The sequence below is a fragment of the Grus americana genome, chromosome Z (assembly GCF_028858705.1).
Source record: "Grus americana isolate bGruAme1 chromosome Z, bGruAme1.mat, whole genome shotgun sequence".
NCBI classification, from domain to species: Eukaryota; Metazoa; Chordata; class Aves; order Gruiformes; family Gruidae; genus Grus; species Grus americana.
In genome coordinates, this window is record NC_072891.1 from 11,861,295 (window position 1) to 11,883,540 (window position 22,246).

At 54.0% G+C, this 22,246-nt stretch overlaps 1 protein-coding gene across 11 annotated transcripts in view; it reads left to right on the forward strand.

The window, feature by feature from the left end:
- Positions 1-17,764, forward strand: part of RUSC2 (RUN and SH3 domain containing 2) — a 60,192-nt gene extending 42,428 nt beyond the window's left edge. For 6 of the 11 annotated variants that reach the window (XM_054809358.1, XM_054809356.1, XM_054809360.1 and 3 more), the window contains 11 exons: positions 284-2,368; positions 4,637-5,422; positions 5,944-6,144; positions 7,373-7,516; positions 8,340-8,416; positions 10,493-10,667; positions 11,255-11,360; positions 12,429-12,475; positions 14,023-14,995; positions 15,669-15,842; positions 16,149-17,764. In XM_054809358.1, coding sequence (XP_054665333.1) covers positions 397-2,368; positions 4,637-5,422; positions 5,944-6,144; positions 7,373-7,516; positions 8,340-8,416; positions 10,493-10,667; positions 11,255-11,360; positions 12,429-12,475; positions 14,023-14,995; positions 15,669-15,842; positions 16,149-16,329 — 4,836 coding nt within the window. In that variant the 5' untranslated portion in view covers positions 284-396 and the 3' untranslated portion in view covers positions 16,330-17,764. The remainder of the gene's footprint in view (positions 1-283; positions 2,369-4,636; positions 5,423-5,943; positions 6,145-7,372; positions 7,517-8,339; positions 8,417-10,492; positions 10,668-11,254; positions 11,361-12,428; positions 12,476-14,022; positions 14,996-15,668; positions 15,843-16,148) is intronic. The other 5 variants (XM_054809362.1, XM_054809363.1, XM_054809364.1 and 2 more) reach the window with 3 other exon arrangements.
- The last annotated feature ends 4,482 nt before the right edge of the window (positions 17,765-22,246 follow it).

A 22,246-nucleotide genomic window follows, 5' to 3' on the forward strand; every position in this document is an offset into this window, starting at 1 on the left:
GGCTACTCGCGGGAAATCAGTCGCTCCAGATAATTTTGAGAGGGGTCAGCTGAAGCACAAGTTATCCCAGGACTCTGCAGGGAGGGGGACGTGTTTGTCTAACATTGTGAGGCTTTCCCTGAGGAAGGGCAGCTCAGGACCTTGTGCTCGGGTCCTTGTGCTGACTAAGACCAGTCTGGTTTGGTCCTTGTCAGCACATGAAGTCTTCAGTCAAAGCAAGGATGCTTGAAATTGTCATTGCTTTTCCTGAGAGGTGACTTCCTTTGTGTTTTTGTCTCTGTAGGTATCTGAATTCCCTCATGAGAAGTGTCTTCCCTGCCTCTCATGTGCAGCCCTGGTATGTGCTGTCCATGGGTAGCACCAGCTTAACTGATGTCCTGAAGAGCATTCCTCACCATGGATAGTCCACCCAAACTGACTGGTGAGACACTGATTGTCCATCACATTCCCCTGGTGCATTGCCAGGTCCCTGATAGACAGTGCTGCTCCGTGAGCAAAAGGACCAACCCCTTCTGCCAGCCAGAGCTCAGCATTACGCGGACCTCTGCCCTTCCAGACAGAGACCTTTCACAGACTGACTCCTTGGTGTACAGCAGCTTTCTCCAGACCTCCGAAACCTCAGCAGAGGCCTCAGACAACAAAGAAGGCAAAGCAAGGGATTTGGTTGTCCCTAGTGTCAGTAAGCGACACAACCCTTTCCTGCTGAGTGAGGGTGAAGACCTCAGTATTTTTGGGGATGACTTGGGTCAAAAATCTTTCCACCTTCACAACTCACTTGCAGCAGGCAAACCTCCCTTTCATCTGCACGAGCTGGCCTTGCCCCCTTTCCACCTCCACGACTCCAACCACATTGTGAAATCCTGGAACATGGCCAGCCGGTCCGGTGTGGTAGACGGGCAAGAGGACAAAATCAGCAGTGACGACAACCAGAAGAGGAACAACGCGAACAGGTGCCACCAGGCCTCAGAACGCATGGAGCTGGATGAATGCAGCTGCCATCGCGGCAGCTCCTCCAACTTCTCCTTCGATGGTGGTGACCAGGAGTGGAACCAGAACACAGGTGAATCGCTGAGAAACCAGGGTGTGCTGCATAGCCGGACGTGCAGCTGTTCCAGCTCGGAGCTCCAGCGCTGTCGCTGCTACAGTTCATCAAGTCAGTCTGAAGTGATTGACCAACAGATGGGCTACATCAGTGACTCTTCTTGCAACAGCTCTGATGGGGTGCTGGTGAACTTCAGTGCTCTCTACAACAAAATGAACAGCCATTCTCGATCTAACCTGAATTCAGCCAACCTGTCCTGTGACTCTTCCTTCTGTAGCCACTCAGACACAGGAGCTTTTTATCTGGATTTGCATTCATCACCCACAGAATCCAAGATGTCTTGCGAGTCGCATCACCCAGAGAGTTCAGGGAAGGTGTGTGGGTGTCAACGCTCCTCCTCACCTGTCCTTGATGCTAACTGCAACTCTTACCACCTCCACTGTGAGCCTTGCACTTCAGAGAGCTCAGACCTCACTGCTTGCTTCCAGAGCCAAGCACGGCTTGTTGTGGCTACTCAGAATTATTATAAGTTAGTCACATGTGACTTGTCTTCCCAGTCATCCCCCAGCCCAGCAGGATCATCCATAACTAGCTGCTCAGAAGACCATACCAAAGGTAGCCCAGCTCAGCCCACTGAATACTATCTGTTTAGAAGGCCTGACCTGAGACAAGAAGAAAGCAACGTGGAGTGCAGCGAAGAGGAGGCAAAGGGAGAAGCCACCCAGACCGTGATTGAGGGTCAGGTCTATGTGAATGTGTCACCACCCAATCTCAACACAAGCCGGCAGCGCTCCAGGAGCTATGATCAGAACCTGGACAGGAGTCCCAGCAGCAGGCTGGGCTCCTTGGAGCGTATGGTGAGCTGTCCGGTCAAGCTGAGTGAAAGTCCAGCAATACCCATCCAGAGTTCTCCCCCAAAGCGAGTGACATCTTTTGCTGAACTAGCTAAAGGCCGGAAGAAGAACGTCACCTCCCCACCACTCCGGTCCAGTGGTGATTCCTCCTTGGAGTTCTCCCCTATCCCTGAGACACAGCAGGATTGCCCAACCTTCCTTGAAGAAAGAGCTCGCCGCAGCCAGAGTCTTCCACCCATGCCCTTCATCCATGGCCTGAACCGGAGCTGCGAGGGCTTCTGTTTGAATCACACTTTTGGGGACAGCCAGGCTTTGTGTTCCACCAAAGACTCTGTCTCCAGTGAGAAGGTCCCCAGTGGGCATGGGGCAGGTGAGCAAGCCTCTCTATCCCTGCTGACGGAGGCAGATGCCAGCTTCTCAGGTGGCTCTGCCAGTGGCCATGGACAAAGAGATGTTAGAGCCCGAGCAGACGGTAAGGAGCCAAATAAGGCAGAATAGAGAAGTAAAAAGAAAGGCTGCTTTTTGGGACGTGAGGGGAGCAGCAGAGGAACCTGCATGGCAATGGGACACCAGAGCCTGTGCAGTTTGTTTCCTGGTCTGGCACTCCTTGGGATAAAGCCCCACTGTGCTTATTTCAGACCCAGATGAGTGCAAGTGTCTTGTCCTTGTATTTCCAAAGCCTCTTGAGGTGTTGTGCAAACCTGTCATATCATGTAAGGGAGGACATGGCGTTAGCACTTAAGGTTTGTGCAGCTTGAGGGATTGTCTGTCTTCAGGGCATTATACTCCCCTAGTCCAGGAGAATCACCTGCCTTTATCTCCTAAGACAGAGATGTGAAGATGCTCAGCAGGGCCATGTTCCCAGCAGACAAAGGGAAGGGAGCCATTGAGGAGTCTTTAGCCTTTTTTCTTTGGAGCCACGTGGGGCAGAGATGGGGAGAGAAGTGGCATAGCCAGCAGTCTCCTCCCAGTGCAGGGTCAAGGAGCTCACAAAGTCTCTGCTGGGACTTACAGCATGATTCCTGCAGGGATTAGAGCAGCTGCATGTCTCTGCTGGAATATCCTGGCACATCCTCCATAGTGCATTGGATTGCAAAAAAGGTTCCTGTGGAAGAAAGCTTGTAATACATTAATTGCTTTCCACCTTAATATTACTGTCACTTGTCCTGGTAAGGAAGCTGTGCAATAGCCCCATCAGAGGTATGGCCATTTCTCCAGAATGGCAGGAAACCTCTATCTCTGCTCTAGACAGTTCTTGTACCTGCTTCATAGGTAAGAGCCAGTCTAAAATGGGGCTCTGACCAGAGTGCTGCAGTAGATAGCCACTAACATGCCAAGGACCAGAATGTCTCCATTTAATGCCCTGAAGATTTCTGGCAGCAGATAGGAAGAACATGTCACTCATTGCTGTGGCAGGTGTGGGAGAGATATTGGCCTTTGGAGCAAGATTTTTTTGTGCATTGTCCTGTTTATTGAGCCTTGAATGTGCAGTTGGTGCAGGATGGCAGGAAAGGCAGGTCTCTGCTGGGAGAAGGCAGTCCCTTCTTCACTGTGACAGCAAGGCAGGCATTAGTGCTGTGCAGAAAGCTCCTGCCTGCGGCTGGAGATAGAGGCAGGGCTGCCTTTCTCCAGCCGAGAGCAGCATGCAAGCCTAGAGGGTCTGAGAAGGGACTAGAGGGAAAGCAAGCCCTGCTAAAGGCTAGCTAGAGGGAGAGAGGCCTGGCACACCCCTCAGGCAGCAGGTAATAACGCTGGGGCTCTGCTGGGACAGGTGCTTTGTCCCGGGATTTGCTGTGGGCTGGAGGAGTGGGACAGAGGCAAGGCAGAAGTTGCCACGCTGCGCTGGGATGCCGTGTGGCCGGTGATCAGGGATCCCAGTCAGCTGCATGTGTGCACCCAATGCTGTGTGTGTTGTGCACTGTGTGTCACGCTTCAGTTGTGTCCCTTGGGATATTGTGGTCCCGCCAGAGCTGCAGTCACACGTAAGAGATCAGCCCAGCACACTCCCTTCGGACATCCCTGTCAGTCATTTGATGGACCAGACCTGCCTTTTCCAGGGTTAGAAGCTCTCCTAATTCTACTGTGGTCCTGATTTGGTTGGAAATGTCCTGCTTGGATGTGGTACGGGCAGGAGGAGGAAGCAAGCTGTGTGCTCAGAGGGGAAACAGTTAAAGGAGAAAGAGGAGGGAGGGAGAAGGGGAAGCAAGCAGCCTTTCCGGCAGCACTGAGTGCGATGTGGGATGCAGAGCTGCAGTGCTGTTGCTTGTAATGCTTGTGCTCAGAAAGATGAGTTCTCAGCACGTGTGGGAGGGGACAGCCCTTCAGGATAAGAAATCTTGCTGTACCGCTGTGCATTGGGCTGTGACTCTGTGGTACTGCCTGGGTGGAGGCAGGTCGAGGGCAGGCACTTGGGGCCATGACTGGTGCTGTCCTGAGTGCAAAGGATGGGGAAGAGATGGGAAGCTGGTGACACTACCAGGAGAGAGAAGCCCCCAGTGCACTGCCCTACACTTCCAGAGAGCTGTCAACATGCATCTGGGCTGACATATCTTTACCCTGTCAGCTCATGATGTGTGTAACCAGTTCAGACTTGAACCATTCTGCTTGTGTCACTGGCCTCTAGCTCATCCTCTTCCTTCCACAGCTGAGAGCACATTCCCTTTTGCCTGCGATCTACTGGGCTGATGATGATTGTCCCCCTGCCTGTCCTCACACTTTGTCCCCTTTTCTGTCCCTGAAGGTGGTGGCACAGACAGCAAGCCTGTGGTACGCTACAGCAAGGACCAGCGTCCCACGACTCTGCCCATCCAGCCCTTTGTTTTCCAGCACCATTTCAGCAAGCCACCCAAGGCCCGTGCCCTGCACAGCCATTTTGCCTCCAGCCTTTCTCAACTCTACAGCTTGTCCAGCAACCGCCCTGCCAGCCAGCAGATCTCCAATTCTCAGTCCTCAGCCTCGGCCACCTCCGCAGAGCAGGCAGGAGCGACGCGGAGCCATGCCCACAGCACGCTCCTGACACAGCGCTCAGTGGATGGAGCTGCCTCCCGCAATGATGGCTGCATTAAGAAGCCTGCTCCTGAGACAACCCGGCCGTCCCCCCTGGGGAGTTACTCTCCTGTGCGATGCAACGTGCCTTTCTTTCAAAGCGTGGACTCCTCTTCCTCACCCACCACGGAGAGAGCTGGAGAGAGCCAGCCCCCCAGGAGCAGGTCCTGCCCCATCTCCGCCAGCCTGCTTCCCACGAGATCTTCCCCTGCTGCCAGTGCCATGCAGCCCTCCCAAGCCACCAAAGCTGATGCCCTGAGGCAAAAGGAGAACCCCAAGCCGGTTCCCAAAAAGGAGGCACCGCTGGAGCCAAGCCCACCGCTCTCCGAGTACCGACTCCACAGTGGCTCCCTCCCACCCCTCTCGGTGGGTGGTATGCCTGTGAGCAGAGTGGGAGGCCACACGGATCCCCAGTGGAGAAGTGGCAGTGAGAACAGCAGCTCTGGTTCCCTGAGCAGCATGGGAATACGGACCCTCAATGGTAGGTACCCATCTGCCAGGACATGCTAGTCTGGAACATCTCCAGGTCCCTATGACTATGGCTGCTCCCTATAGTACCACCCTCTCTTATAGCCACAGCCCGGGGCAAAATTGCATCTGGGTGCTGCAGTGCCCAACAGCCCCCACCATCACTTTGCCTGCAAAAGAAAGTCCTAAGCTAAGAGCATGTCCCTCCAGTCCTGACTCCTACACTTCTATGGAGAGGGCAGCATGGACTGCTGATCTTACAGTACCTCATGCCAGGTACTTGCACCCCAAACCTGCTCCCTCTATGCCAACAGCCATGAGGCCACCCAGACTCCTGCCCTGCCAGGCTGTGGTCTCCGCTTCCCTTCATGTCTGTGTGCTAATGTCCTGAAACGCTGCTGGACTTTTAACTAATGTTCTGTCTCTTTTTCTCTGTCCTTCCTCTTTCTTGTCCTCTCTCTGCCTCTTTCCCCTCCACGTCGTCCTGTCTGCCTGCGTTCTCCCATCTGGTGCTCGCTGCCTTCGGCGTCCTAGCAAACCACCTCTCCCCCCAAGCACTGAAGTGGCGGGAGTACAGGCGGAGGAACCCCTTGGGTCTGGACCGCATTTCAGGGCTGCCCAGCTTAGCAGGCAGCCTAGACAGGAGGCAGCAAGAGCCTCGGCTGAACCGGGGGAACCCCATCTTTGAGCTCCCTGGAACTCTCAACACCAGCCATTTCCACTGCAAGCTGAACGGTGCGCACCACCTTTCTGCTGGGGGGGTCTTGGGAGGTGACCTTGTGGCTCAGGTTCAGTAGCTATTGGGGCTCAGGTTCAGCCTGGCTTCATCACTGCTCTGAGCAGGAGGGATGATGCATCTGCTCACAGTGGGGCCGAGGGGTACAAGAGGAAGGTGAAGATTGCCTCACTGATGGGTACAATCTGTGTGGAGCCTCCCTTCTTCTCCATCAGCTGAGAGCAGTCAGGTCCAGCTCTGGGCTGGATTGAACGGGAAAGTGAACAACCCAAGAGCCTGCTCAGACCTTAGCAAGTGCACCTGGACTGTGTCCAGCTTGTAGTTCATGTCTCACACAGGAGTTATGGCCCTTGAAGATCTCGTGCACCACAGTGTCTGCCCATCTGCCCCAACCCTGGCAGCATGCTAGATGCTGGGCTGTAGCTTTCATGGGGCAGCTGGCAATATTGTAGGGCTCCATGGGACTCTGTCTTCTCCATGCTCTGCCCTTAAGGTCTTCTGTGTCCTCCAAAAACCTGTGCAGGAAGGGCTGAGAGGTACAGGCTGCTTTTGGCAGAGTTCTCTGGAAAGAGTAGTGTGGTCTGTCAGTGGGAGGGAGACCATTCTTCAGGCCAGCCCCAGGTTGTGGAGGGAATTCCCCAAAGCTCTGCACCTCACTCTGCCAACCCAGTTTCTCCATCCCTCCTTCACGGGAAGATGCCTAGCACAGAGCTGGGGAATCAACCAGATGGAAATCGAGCACATGAAAGAGCTCCTGCAGAAGTCACCCCCTGAAAACAGAGGCTGTCCCAGGGGACAGGCAGAAGATGTGTAGTTTGATGCCTGTGCGTGCCTCTGTATGACAAGTAGGGATTGTCTGTGTGCTCTACTGTTGACCCCACTTGCTGGGGCTGTCTGCACAGCAGCCCTGAGAGTCCAGTGCATCAAGGTTTCCCTTAGCACCAGGCCATGAGGGTGAACCTCGCACAGCATCTTCCAGTGCCCACGGGCCCCCAGCCAAGCTGGAGCTAGGTGTGGGGTGGGCTGTGGGCTTGAACTGTACAGGCTTATGTTGCAAACCGTTGCTGGGAGAGTAACAGGCCTATAGCCTTGCTGTCCCAGTCTTGGACAGCCTGGGTGAAGACTGCTGCTGGTGCAGGTGCATCTGGGAAAAGCAAACAATGTGGGAGAGGATTTGATATCAGGGCTTGGGGCTGATCCTTCTCTCCCCCTGTCTTGGCCCTGCAGGACAGTCTATGAGGCAACTCCAGCTTACCTACACTGACTTCTTCCCTGACTACTTCTCACTAGCAGAGAAACCCCCTGCTGAGTTCTGCCTCTCCCCAGATGGCAACACAGAGTCTGTCTCCATTGACCTGCTGCAGAAGAAAGGTGAGTCCATGTGTCTGTCGTGGACAAGGGTGTGGCGTGGGACAGCATAAGGCAAGCAGTGCTTCTTTCTGTCTCATCTCTGTAGACGTAATCGTTTCTTTCCCTGACCTTCTCTACTGTAGCATCGTAACCACGTGTCCCTGAACTGATGACTGTTTCCACGGCAGGTTCTGGTGGTTTCTGCACCATGCAACGTGCCAGAGTATGTTTGAACTGCTTGTCCCAGGAAGTATGATTAGAAACGATCTTAAGTCCACAAGAAAGATCAGAGAGAGCAGGCAGGCACAGGAGTATGGCCCTAAGGCAGGACATGCTGCTACCCCATCTCAGTAAACAAGGGTAGACCTGTTAGTCTGTGTGGTGTTGCACATGTGCTAGCCTGAGCTTTTGCATTTTAGGTAAAAGATCTGATGGGTCCTACACGGCAAAGTGTTTATGTGAAAGGGCGGGAGAAAGGATTCCATAGTAGGACAAGATGTGGCTGTGATGAGACCTGTGCTAGAGGCAGGGTTGAGGACTGGATTGTTGACAGCTGACTTGGTATCGTGTAAGAGGCAAGGGCTGTGCAGAAAGGTTCCCGTGGCTTTGCCAGCTATGTGGTGGTGATTACCAGATGGCAGCTTTCTCCTCTGTTCCACTTCTGTTCTTACATCATACTGATCCAGATGTCACATTACCCACCACTGGCTTGTTATTGAAAGTCATCACATGGCTTGCTGACATGGGCTTGAAATGCCCCTGCCTGATTTCTTCATGAAGTGTTTGGTCAGGGTCTGTCCTAGAAGCCCCTCAGGCAGCTCTCTGACTTGATCTTTCCTTCTAGGTCTGGTGAAGGCAATCAACACTGCTGTTGACCTGATTGTGGCTCACTTTGGAACCAGCAGGGATCCAGGGGTGAAGGTAAGTCTTGCTTTCAGTGTGACTTCTCAACATCATGAGTGACACGGGGAGGATGGGGAAAGATTGCCTCTCCAAGGTCTTCCAGTTCAAAAACTATGGAGTATCCAATGAAGGTAATAGTACCAAGAACAGAACAAACAAAGGCAATGGTACATCGTGCAGCAGATAGTAAACTTGTGACAGTTCTTACTACATGGTGCTGGGGGTGCTAAAAGATAATGTGGGTTTAAGGGAAGATTGGAAAAATACAGAGAAGGGAAATTGAGATCTACTAAACACATAGGAATAAGGTCCAACTTAGGTAGTCTCTAAGTCAAAAGTAGTAGGCTGGGAGATTTTTAAGGGGAAGTATTAGATATATATATTTGCTCTGGTTTGACTCTTTCTTATGTACTTAGTCACGGCTCATTCCAGGTTGGATGTAGCTTTGGGCAACCTGGTCTAGTGGAGGGTGTCCCTGGAACTAGATGATCTTTGAGGTCCCTTCCAACCCAAACCATTCTATGACTCTATGATTCTTTATGAGAGAGAATACCAGGCCAGCTGAACTTAGTCAGATGCAGTACAGCAGCTCTTTTTTTCTCATATAGCGGAGAGTTATGTCCCCCTCCTCCACCCATCCCATGACAGTGCAGTGTCCCTAGTCCCTCCATGTGTCACAGGGCTCCATAATGATAAAAAAGCACATCAGTCATTGCCACCTGGGGCAGGTGGGCATCCCACTAGCTTCAGAGTGTATCTAGGTTACCTGTGGATCTGGCTGTCCTTGACCTGTGCTCCCCTCATCTCCTATTTCTGGAATAACAGAGAAGCAGAGCGAGCTTGGTTCTGTTTGTACCATCCAGAGTTTTCAGTCCCGTGACACCCAGCACGTTTGTGGTGCCTCCTCTCAAAGCTGAATGCTCCGCTTCAGTCGCGGGGACTCTGGGGCAGCAATGTGACACTGTTTGGATGTGACAACCGCCCTGGAGTGCCATGCCCAAGAAGAAACCTGACTGGGACAGATTCCAAGCCCATTCAATCTTATCTCAGAGCCCAGGGTAATTTTCCCCCTAATTACAATTGTTACTGATGCAGAGATTGCTGTACAGCTTAACCAGAGCTGTTTGGATTCCCACAGCTTTTTAAGGCTTCACTGTGAATTACCTGTTCTTGCAGTGTTGTTTTGGGGAATAGTTGCTACATTCCCCTATTACTTTACCTGCAGTGTGGTTTCAACCTGGGGTTTTGTTATGCATCGGTGTGCCAAGGGTTGAGCATTCGCCTGTCAAAAGGCAGCACCGGTCCCTGATGCTCCCGTGCTCAGTGGATCTGGTGGGATTATTCCTGACCCAGAAGTTCAGCCTCAGTTCAGGGACTTTGTGGACCTGTGCCAACTGGCCAGTGTAATTCCAGCTCAGCTGGTAAAATCTGTGCCCTGAACACAACTGCCTGGGACCACCAACACGACGTGCAAGACCTGGGGCTGGCCCCTATGGATTGACCCCTGGGCAGCTCAAAGTTTGTGTGCAGCAGAATATGTCCCTGCTCTGCTGATGCTGGGCTCTTACTTGCTTCCTCACCTCAACCTGAGCTCCATCCATCCATTTTGCCCTCACCCTGTTTATTTATAGTAATCCCTGGGAATTATAGCTCTGCATGTCACTGAGTTAAGTGTTCTTTAAGTGCTGGGAGTTCCTATGTCGCTTGCTGCTTCCTGCTTCAGAAATAGCAACAAGAAAATCTAGAGCAGCAGAAAAATCCCCTACTCTTTTCTTCTTCCAGCAGGACAGCGTTGTTATACGTGTAGGGAGAACCAGGCAGCCCTTCTGACTGGGATATCCTCTTCCCAAACTGGGATATTCTCTTTCCAAGCTGTTGCCTCATCCCAGCCTGAGGCAGACCTTGCAGGGAGCAACCCAGAACTGGCGTATGAGGCAGGGTGAAGGGGGAAGAGCCTGCCTGTTCAAGGAGCTGCTGAGCCTGGATATTGCCTGCTGGGTTTCTGTAGTAGGCAAGTGGGGCTGGACTGTTTGCATGCATCCATACCTTGTAGAGCGGTTACCAACACTCTCTCTGTTGCCTGTTGTCCCCTAGGCCAAACTTGGGAACAGCTCTGTGAGCCCCAATGTAGGGCATCTCATCCTGAAATACCTGTGCCCTGCTGTCCGGGACATCCTGAGTGATGGGCTCAAGGCTTATGTCCTGGACGTGATCATTGGACAGAGGAGGAACATCCCCTGGAGCGTGGTGGAGGCGTCCACCCAGCTAGGTATGAAGGGTGTGCAGCGATGCCGGTGGCTCTGTGGTACTCCTGTGTTATGGCTGGGAGGTGCTGGGGAAGGCTGGCTATAAGGATGGGAAGGCAGAATAATACCTGGCTCCCTGCATGGAACAGGGTGCACATTGACCTTGTGCAAGGCGAGAGTCGCTGCTCTATTCTGCCCAAATATGTATTGTCATTTCCCCTGAAACTTCCAAATTCTCCTATAACAGGCCCTAGCAATGGAAAAAAAAAAAAAAAGGAATGCTCCATTTTCCCCCTCTTAAGTTTCTAGCGTGTTTCCAGACTTCCATCTTTAGCCCTGCACAGCTATTGTATAAGACAGAATTGTGCTCTAGCCTGGTCTGTAGGAAAATACACACACAGCTCACTTGGCTCAAGTCATTTGGCTCAATCCTTGTGGAGTCATAACTGTTGGGACAGAGTGAGCTCATCTTGATGTTTAATGGAGGGGCAATGCACATACAGGCATGGGCACCCAGCCAACATCTGTCTTTGCCTTGATGCTTCTTCCCATGGTGCCGTTTTGGCTTTGCTGACCACAACTAATCTCAACATTTCGCTTCTCTCCATAGGCCCCTCTACCAAGTTGCTGCACAGCCTCTATAGCAAGATCAGCCAGTACACGGAGCTCACCAACCACACCATGAGGTTCAACGCATTCATTTTTGGCCTCCTCAAGTAAGCAGGGTCTCTGGGCTGGCTGCATGTCACTGTCCAGGGCTGGCAGCAGGTGCTGGTCCTTGACTGCAAGTAGGCACAGTTGCCAGTGAAAAGACTTAAAACCTGGGAAGCTGCTCCCCAGCTGTAGGTGAGAGAAGGAAGAAGCTGTGAGCCTCAGGGAGGTCCAGAAGGGTCAAAACCTACTCTACCAGGCCAGGACTGAGAAGGGGTGGCTGTAGCCCACTGAAGAACATTGTTAGCTTGTTTTAGCTCCAAAATATGAAGTGGGAAGAGTCTGTCTGTCAGGGTTCATACAGGGATAGACACAGCATGCATAAATTACTCCTGAAAATCCTTGCTTAAATCACTGCTTCCTGGAGCTGCGGTGCATCCCAGCGCATGAGGCTCTGAAGGAGGCATTGCCCTGGTCCAGGACGCAAGGCTGACCCTTCCAGGTTGGATAAGGAGTGTGCACACTACACTCAGTATTAAACAGAAGGCAGCAGCGGTGAAGGGATGAGTGCTGGTATTTCCCTGCTCCTCTCCAGTGATCAGCAAGAGCTCTGGCAGTGGCAACAGAGGCTCCAAGATCCCCAAATGTTGGGGGAGGCCTACAAGCAGGAGCAAGCTCTGCCCTGCTCTCCCCGCTGAGGGCGGCCCAGCTCTCTCCTGCTGGCACAGGATACCAGCATACTTTGGGCCAGGCCTGCAACAATGGTCTCATGTTAATAGATGATTAGCCTCTTCCATGTGAGCCCTTCTCAGCAATGCTAAGCTCTGCCAAAGGCATAGGACCTGAATGGTGAGGAAGCTTCTGGAAACATAGTTTTCAGGGTTTATGGTCGCACAGTGCCTGATGTAAAGCAAACTGGGTGGCTCCATGACAGGCTGGGTGGCTGTAGTCAGTGCACACTGGTGGGAGTGAGCCACTGTCCTTTCACTAGGTCTTGAGGTTCACAGGTTCATGCTGTGTAAATGCCTTTTCCAGCCACCTCTTCCAGCTGTTCTTGTAGAACAGCTAGGATGAAGGGGGTGAATTGATTTTCAAGTTTTCTTTATTTCCCTGCTTGTTTTCCCTTCCTGCAGTATCCGGTCCTTGGAGTTCTGGTTCAACCACCTCTACAACCATGAAGGTAAGAGCCTGAGGGCTGTGGGCTGCAGCAGGGACCAAATTCTGCACAATGTAGAGCGCAGATGTAAGCTCTGGGGCACACGTGTCTCTTGGTCTCTCAGCCTAGGCTGCTCCCTTCTGCTCTCAGCTGAAGGACTAGACAATATGCAGTCCCAGCGTACATGTTGCCGGAAGGCTGCTCAGCTCAAGGGAGTAAGGTGGAAGTCAAAGCTCCATGCAGCTCCTTCCACCTGCAGGTGGCCAGCCATGTCCTTCCCAGCTGCAGCTAATGCCTAAGGCCACCACTTCTAATGCAAATCCCTCAGTCTACTCGCAGGAGACCAGGTCTAACCCTCCCCGAATTTTTGCCTTCCCTGCCCAGTGCTTGAAAGCTTCGTACAGCTAGAGATGCGCACACTTAGCTGAAACCCTTCAGGCATGGGAAATGGAAAGAAATGTAAAGGAAAACCTCCTGACAAACAAAAAGTAGATTTTACTGGATATATCTGTTTTTTCAACCAGAAACATTTCTAGAGTGTGCAGATAACCCAGCAGCATGACCAAAGTGCCTGATGCCTAGCAGCAGCATGACTAAGTGCTAAGTGCGCAGTGAGACAGACACCTTTGACCTGCTGGATCCTCTGAGTGTGCTGCTGGCTCAGCCTGTGCTCAGCCCTGGGACCCATGCACTGCAAGAACTCCAGCCCAGTGTCTTCTGGCAGGTTTGAGAGCTGACAGCAGACACTTGCCAGGTCTGTGTGTGCAGTCAGCGCTTCTCTGTGGAGCAGACAGGAGACCAGACTTGCCTTTGTACTGAGCAGTGTGGCAAGAGAAAGTGCCCTGTTTTTCTGGAACAGAAGACGACCATCTGTTTCAAGCCATCATTAAGAGCTGGAAGTGTGAGCAATAGCTAGGGCTATTAGGATGATGAAGGCTAGGCAAAGGGTTTGGAGATAAGCTGCAAGTCCTGCCTGTAGTGTAAGTTTGTTATCTCACTGGGGCCAAATGGCCACAAATCCTGTTCCCAACTCTCTCTGGGAGTGAGACCTGACAACAAAGCTGGAGGAGGGGGCAGGCACTGCGGATGTGGTCAAGTGAAGTGAAGGATGATTGCTGCAGGTAGAAATGCTAGTCCATTTTCTGTTAGGATCCACAGTTCAGACCAGCCAGACCCCTGGAGAGGCTGTGTTCAGCTGTACCCAACACCTCTCTCTCTGGTGCTGGCCAGATCTACAGCTCCTTGTTCATCTCCAGGAGATGTGCCAACCCTTTGATGCTCTTTATTCGCACCCTGCTCCCATGGTATGTCATGGCAGAGTTCATCCTGGTGGACATTCTGACAGGCAAGGTCCTGACTGCAGGTGCAACTGGAAGCAGGACCTGGGCCAGTTTGACCAGAGCTCACAGAACATCTGGCGCTCCCTGATCCAGCGCTGAGCCTCTCACTGCAGCTGCAGTTGTGACCAAAAACTAGTGTCCAGCTCCTTTCCCCATAGCTTCAGCTGCTTCTTGGTGGCTTGGCAAAGGTGGCAAAGGCCTCTCCTCTAATTAATGTCTCTTGCCCTACAGATATCATCCTGGCACACTACCAGCCAGTGGGCTTCTTGTGCCTGTCTCACAGCGTGTGCCAGCCTCTTTTCGAGGAGCTCCTGCTCCTGCTCCAGCCTCTCTCCCTGCTGCCCTTCAACCTAGACCTCCTTTTCGAGCACCAACTGATGCAGATGGGCAAAGAGCAGCAGCAGCAAAAGGAGCTGCTGCGTGTGAAGCAGGACCTGCTGCTTTCCGCACACTCCACCCTGCAGCTGATGCGGACGCGGGGCAGCAGTGAGGATCCCGACGGCTGCAGCACTGCCCCTGAAGCATGCAAAGTGGGTGCTGGAGATGGTGACATCTCACCGGACCACAGTCCCCAGCAAGCTGTGAGTGAGAGGGTGAAGGGGGTGGGGGCCTCCTGTGGAGATGGTGACAGGGAGGAAGAGCGGAGGAAGGTGAGAGAGAGCACCTGGGAGGGGAAGAAGGACAAGCAGGCAGGCTGGTGGTACCAGCTCATGCAGAGCTCTCAGATTTACATCGAGGGCTCGGCTGAAGGCTCAAAGCTCATCCGCTATGAGAAGAAGAAGGCTTTGAATGATGTGCCCAGGTCAGTGGAGACCCGCAAGGCACCACCTCCCCGTGAAGGAGTGGTGGAGGGTGCAGAGGCTTGTCCCATTGCTGAGGGAACCTTGGAGGAGAGGCCCAAGGCTGCCAGCAAGCCAAGTCCTGAAGCTGTGGAAGAGCCCTTGGAAAAGCCCCAACAAGTGCTGGTCAGTGAAGAGGTGAAGGAACGGAGCTGGCCCTTCTGGATGGGCAGCCCCCCAGACTCAGTGCTTACAGAGCTGAAGCGCAGCAAGGAGAAGGAGACTGGGACTCAGCAGAGAGTGGGAGCAGCAGCAGCCCCCCAAGAGGAGAGCAGCACCAGTGCATCAGAGGGCAGCCAGCCCATCAAGTGGGGGCACTTGTTTGGGTCCAGGAAGGTGCAAAAAGAGCCCAGGCAGCCTAACAGGTAAGGGCAGGGATGGTTGGGGCTGGGGAGGGCGGTTTAACTTGGGGTTGCAGCACTGTGGGTGGAAGGCAGGCCAATAGCAGACCACTGGGCTACACCACAGCGCTATGCTGGAGGCAGTGTGTGAACAGAGAGGTCTGTCACCCCTTCCCATCCCTGCCAGCCTGCTTTAATGCCTCCCACACCACCGTTCCCCTCCACCCTGCCTTTACTTTATCCATCTCACGGGCTTTCCTCTTTGGCCTGAACTCTACCACTGCTTCAGCTCCTAAGACCCCTCTCTGGGGGAAGGGCCCCTGCTGCATGGCCCCCATCATCACCTCCTCCCTCCCAGAAACACTTATGGAGGACAGAACATGGAGTCATCCCTGTAGCACACAACAGGCGAGGAGGAAGAAGCATGAAGTTGCCCCATGTAGCAACCTTCCCACACAGCCTCTCCATCTGTACGTACCCTTACTGCTTCTATGGCCACTGGAAATGTCTTTCCCTGTCTCGGCCATGATGTGTCTGGAGGATGCTGGGCCCTCCCCACCAGGAGACAGCTTGGGGACCGCAGTGCACTTTGTGTGTGGAGCCAGACCTCTAAGGCATGACCTTGCCATGAGAGCGGCTGCTCCATGTCCCCAGGTACGCTTCCCTGCCTCTACCTGCTTCTGTCTCCTCCTTGCAGGTTGCCCTCCGGCTGGCTGAGCTTGGATAAGTCTGTGTTCCAGCTGGTGGCCCAGACGGTTGGGGCGAGCATGTGGCGAGAAGCAGCCCCTGAGCCGGAGCCCTGCCGGCCAGAGTCACCTGAAGGGCCCCCCACGGCATGGCCAGCCCGGGGGCTGTCTCCCCACCCTCCCTGGTGAGTGGCACCATGTGGCCATCCTGCAGGTGCTGGGACATGGTGGGTTGGGGTTGGCATGGCTCTGCCTGTTGCAGTTCACCTGGCCCACTTTGTACTCGTGAACCAGGGGATGGTTCGAGGCAGTGATGCGGCTTGTGCATCCATCCACCCCAACTCTGCAATCTGCAGCTGGGGAGCAGCTGGGAGCCTGGCCGGAGAGGGAGGCAGGAGGTGTTTTCCTTGATCCTCTGTGCCTGCGGTACTCTTCAGCAGGGTGAGTGTCCTGTGGTGAGCTAACCCTTCCTCCCCTCCCTCTGCCTACAGTGAGGTGAAAGCTCTTTGCCATCACATTGCCACCGAGGCAGGACAGCTGAGCTTCAACAAGGGGGACATCCTGCAGGTCATCTCCAAGGTGGATGGTGACTGGCTGCAGTGCAGCCTCGGCTCCGAGAAGGGACTGGTGCCCATCATGTATGTCACCCATCCGGAGGACGAGGACTACTGACGTGGCTGGGAGGACAAGCACAGTACCGTGGGCTGCGGAGGCTCCTCTGAGGAAGCCCACACTGCCAGAGGAACGGACACAGCTTCTTGCTAGTTTCTTACCTTTCTTGCCATTACAGAATACAGTAACCGTAGGTGGTTCCCTCTTGCTCCTCCTCGTGCAGCTGCCAAAGGCCGACACGGCCCCTGGGGTCTTCTGCGAGCTGCATCTCATATTGCCAGACATCGCCATGCATGCAGCCACACCGGGGTCTGCCTGAGCCCCCTCCACCCCACGCCATCTCCAGCACCCATAGGCTGTGGACGCGTATATAGAGGAACCCAAGCAGTCCCTGCCAGGGCAGTGCTGCCCCACTGCCCAGCTCATTTTCATGCTGGAGGGTGCAGGATGCTGGACACCCCCTCACCAGGGGGTGCAGTCTGCAGCCTTCAGCATCCCTGGCATCATCAGCCACAGTGGTGGGAGCACAGTGCATTGGCAAGGTCTCTGCAAGGCTGGGCTGATGGGTTGCATTATGGCTTGATGGGGGCTGCAAGGTAGGTTCCCCTGTGCTGGAGCAGCCCTGTTTTAACATGTTATAGTGGTGCCTGGTGGATTGTACCAGGCCAAGTGGCCCGGCACTGCCACGCTGCAGTGCTGGGGCTGTGCCTGGCCACAGCCTGGGGAGGGGGAACGGGGTATGTGTGTGTGTGCAGAGCAAAGGGGTGCGCGGGGTCATGAGGACGGCATGTGGATGTTCAGTGTTACATAGGTCCGGGATGGGTAGTGCCACCCTGTGCGCAGATGGGTGCTTTGGGGGGTGGCCCCATGCTGAGCAGGGAGCCAGCGCCTGGGAAGCCCTGGGATGCTCATTGGAGGGGGGGTTGGAGGGGAGGGGGTGAGGGCAGGGTCCCTGACTGGGCTAGGGATGCTTTGGATTTGGGGGCAGTGCTCCTGGCAGGTGGATCGAGGGGTGCTCCCAGAGGGAGCCGAGGAGCCGGGGAAGGAGGGGTGGTGGTCCCCTTGACATAGGGTTTCTAGTCTTGCTGAGCAGTGCCGTGGGGTGCAGGGGGACAAGTAGCGTGCATGAGCACAAGGGGCTGCTGGGGGTCTTGGGGTCCTCGGTAAAGGCAATGCCAGTCAACCCCTTTCCTTGCCATGTTCATGGTGCCTGCTGAGATGGGGATCTTCACCTGCCTGTCAGGTGGAGAACAGTGTTAATGAAAGGCCATGCCAGTATTTGGTGCCTTGGCCAGGTTGACACTGCTTGCAGCATCGTGCCTGGGCTGGCTTCCCCACGGTGAGGGGCCCTGGTCTTGCAAGGTTACCTCCTGCTTGTACATCGCTTAGCGGACATTGCACCATATTTAATTTGTATTCCCTGTTAGAACGAGGTGTCTCGCCTTTATTTATTTCTTTATTTATGATGCATATTAATAAAAAAGGTGCTGATTGAGCTCCCAGCTACACAGCCTTGTGATTTCAGCCCGTCCCTGGGAAGGGTCTCAGGGTTACTTGTGCTGGGACAGTGCCATGCAGGCTTTATTCTGCCTCCACCGCAGCCAACACCAGACCTTCAGAAGCAAATAGGTTGCCCCCAGCCATCAGACCTGTCAGTTCAGGGTGAGGGGACTACATCACATCATCAGATGATGGTATGTCTCAGGGAGGCAGTGGTGTTTGAGGTTTCTTGTCTTTATTCCTTGTGCATGCTGCCAGGGGACCAAGCAGATTTCAGATGGGAGTTCACACCATTTCAGTCTGGTGTCTGCTTCCCCAGGGTGTTCTAGTTGTTGTCAATAAGGTGTAACCCATGGGCAGCGGGAAGAAATCCTGAGCAGCGCAGGAAGGAGGTGGTGAAGGACGGGTTGTGGGGACCCAGAGCTATTACAACCTGGCCATGAGGCTAAGTGACTGTGGGTCGCTCATAAGGAGGGGCTCCAGGGCTTCTAAACTTAGACTCACATGAACAGTGGACCTCCAGGTCCATCAGGAATGAGCCCTAAGAGCCCAACCCTTCTCTTTACACCTCAGTAGCTCCCAGGAGAAGGGAAAAGCTCTGCTTGAGGGTCCCGCCTTCACTGCAAGGATACCATGCTGGAGTTTGTTTCAACCACGTGGACAAATGGTCTGCAGTGCTGGAGTGAGTTAAAACAGTTGAAAAAAATCCAGAAATGAAGCAGTGTAAGCCTCTGTCTTGGCTTGGAGAAGCATGGAGCAGCCAGGGCTTGCACTTGGGCTGCTTTAATTTACAGATTGTGTGGAGCCAGGTTGTTCTCCCCATGTGCACTGGCTGGCCCAAATGGGGAAGGGGACCATGTGCTGGCAAACAGCCCCACGGGATGCTGAGTCAGCCACAGGGCAAGAGAGGGGATTTCCAGCTGCCTGTGCTGCTGGCACTGACATGGAGTGGGTTGCTGGGTGCTCGCTGCTGGGGCAGCCTCGAATGCAGGGGAGGCATAGCGGGGTTGCTAGTCTGTCAGAGGCTGGATTGGGGGTTGCTGCTACAGCATTTGCAACTGCTGAAGTCTTCTTTGGTGTCATCTGGCTAAACTCAAGCAGGGTCTCAGTGGTGGTTATCAGATAGCCTGTTGTGATCAGGAGCTGGGCACGAAGCCCGTGAAGCTTGCATGGCTGGAAGGCACACAGCAATGTGTATGGGGCAGTGGGTGCCATCGCTGCTGCTGTGGCTGGGTGGCCCTACAGGTAGCCTGGTCCCCAAGGGTCAGCTGTGGGATCCTGATGGGGACACAGGGCTGTGAGTACTGCCGGGGGCAGGCTGAGCAGGGAGAGGCGCTGGAGGGTGCTGCTGTGTCCTGGAGCTGACCCTGCTCTGAGCAGCACAGCTCAGCCAGCCCCTGGCACAGGGAGCTCAGCATCCCTCGGCACCCGTTTGGTGGGGACAGTGGCAGAAAGGTGGGTGCTGTGGGGTGTGGGTGGCGATGGAGGGAGGGGCAGGTGCTGGCCCACAGCCTTGTGAGCACCTCCAGAGTAGGTGGGAGCAGGTAAGACAGTCATGCTGTGTGCATGACACCTCCTGGGCACTTCCCTGAACCCAAACCCAGCAACCCTTCACTCTAGGAAATGTTTGTTGTGGTTTAACCCCAGCCAGTAACTGAGAACCACGCAGCCGCTTGCTCACCCCTCCCCCCCAAAGGCGATGGGGAGGAAAATGGAAAAACATCCTCATGGGTTGAGGTAAAGACAGTTTACTGTTATTCTCTTCCTTTGTTACCCTATTAATAAAACAAGTGTTGCACAAATGCAATTGCTCACCACATGCAGAAAAAAACCCCAAAACCAGATGCCCAGTCTGTTTTGAGCAGAGATCCCGCCTACCAGCTAGCTTCCTCACTTGTATATGGAGCACAACGTTGTATGGTGGGGAATATCCCTTTGGCCAGTCCGGGTCAGCTGTCCTGGCTGTGCTCTCCCAGCTTCTTGTGCACCTGGCAGGGGGTGAGGAGCTGGAAAGTCCTCGACTTAGTGTGGACACCACAACTCCCCAGCAACAACTAAAAACTTCAGTGTGTTACCAACGTTATACTAAATCTGAAACACAGCACTATACCAGCTACTAGATAGAAAATTAACTCTGTATCTCAGCTGAAACCAGGACAATGGTGCAGGTCCCTGGCCTTGTTCCTGCACCAATTAAAGCCCCTTCCTGACCTCACAGTGGCAGGCTGCCAGCCAGGACCAGCCCTACATCCACTGCCTTCCCACCAGCCCCAGCCCAGTGCCCATTTCACATTCCCTGAAGTGCGGAGTGAGGCTGGGGGCAGCTGTGGACCAGCAGCGAGATGCTCACTCAGCCCTGCCTCTCTCATGTCACTCTCCTGTGCAAGGTCCTGGAGCAGCGGCGGTGTCCCCCACTCCTGCTCCTTGCAGGCAGCTCTCAGCTGCTGCTCGGTGAAGTTGCTCCTCCCCTCCTTGCAGTTGTCAGAGCAGGTCTTAGCAAAGAAGTGCTGGGCTCTGGGGATGAAGCCTGGGAGGAGAGCAACCAGTGTGTGGGAAGCAAAGAGGAGCCCAGCTTCCTGGCACAGGGGTCTGCTTTGGGGTGGTAGCAGGGGAGGGAAAGGCATGGGTGACAGCATGGCTGGGGGCAGATTAAGGGTGCAGTGGGATTCCAGATGTGCACGACAATCTGAGACACATGCACCAGCTGAGAGATGGAGACCCGCTTGTGCCAAGTGCTAGGGGCTCCTGGCAGGTCCCCTTGGATCTTTCCTGCCCAGGTCATCAGGACCTGGCTCATCTTCAGGGTAAAGGCTGTGGCCATGGCCCCTGGATGCCTGCCACAGCTGAAGCAATGCTGGTAGCTCTGAGGCTGCTGTGGGAGACTGGGAAGGGAGGAGGCACCTGAGCACCAGCAAACTGTGGGAGAGCTGAGGTGAGAATGCACATTTGGGCAGGACAGGCAGGGAGCGGTGGGACTGGGTTGCGCATGTGACTGGGCTGAGCATGTTCTCAGGAAAGGGCTGCCCACTGGTGACGTGCTCTGTTTCTCGGACCCTGTGTAATTACTAAAGATTGAAAAGTCCAGCGGCATCTTGTTCAGCTTCAGAAAGGGGAAATGTGTGAAATGCAGAAACCTGGTCTAAAATGAAGCTAAAAGAAGCTGCAGGATCACAGAGTGTCCAGCAAGCTTGCAAAGATTTAAGGCAGCCTTTCAGGGCTCCTGATATTAAAAGGCAGAGAGGAACTGGCAGGGCTAACCACCAGCGCCAAAGGTTATTTGAAGCAGAGATGCCCCTTGAAAGAGCTGAAGGCTCTAGATGACAAAAAATAGTAAGGTAGGTAAGATGTGAAAGCTCAATAAGATAAATAAAAAAAGAGAGCAAAGAACAGCCTGTAGAGGCAAACTAGCAATCTTTTTTGCGAACACTTCATGAACTTCAAATCCACCGTGAAGCCTGTAGGGTCAATAGGAAAGCGTGTCCTCGCAGTGGAGGAGTGGCATCCCCTGTGGTGGCAAGATTGCTGCAAAATGTGGCTCAAAGGCCAGTGCACTGCGAGGTTTGTGGCAAAATACACATGGGACACGTGCGTTACAGCGCGCCTGGACCTTGGCATCGCTGCAGGACACAGCTGCCTGCCTATGCCCCTCTGAAATACACCCTGCCCATCCTCCCAGCTGCGCCTCATCTGCCGGCTGTGCCCTGCGACGGGGTGACACGGGGAAGGCAGCAGGACCTGCCAAACCAAGAAGCCCAGGGACACCTGCGTCCTCTCTGGTTGCAAACAAACCAAAGCTGTCTCTATGGCTTGCCTTGTGTGACCAGAACACATACTTGTTCGACCCGCTGGGGAAGGCGGCACTGGCTTGCAACACCCCTCCATCCTCTGTGCAAGAGTCCAGGTTATGCTCAAGGCTGGATTTTTCTGATGTGGAGCAAGAGGAAGTGTGAAGAGCAAGAAGGCTTCCTGGCAGCTGCTTGGGCCACATTTCCTCCATGGCTTTTGAGGTTTCAGACGTGGTGGCGAAAGGCTTTTTGAGATGCTGTTAACATAGGAGCTGACAACCATTCTGCTGGGAGTGGTGCACAACAGAGGGATCAGGGATGTGATTTTTTTTTTTTAGTCTTTTGTAATTTATGGAATTTCCCTACTCATTTTCCAAAGATCCTCCAAATGAGGAACCTATTCCTACTGATACAGTTTGCTTGTGCAGCCCTTTAATTACTTCTTGAAAATAATTAAAGCACCAAGGGCCAAGGAGAGTTGCTGCTGTTGCTGGAGGCAGAGGAGCAGTTGCTTCCCCCCACCTCACACACTTCCCACCTGAGGTGGTTCACAGCTACCTCCCAGCAACCTCCCAGGATGTGCCCTGCTGCGACTGGGGTCCTGGCTGTGCGCTTGCAGCCCCACAGCACTTCAGCCAGGGCAAGCGTGTTTGAGTATGGGAAGCGCTCTACAGGTGAGCTTCATAATGTGA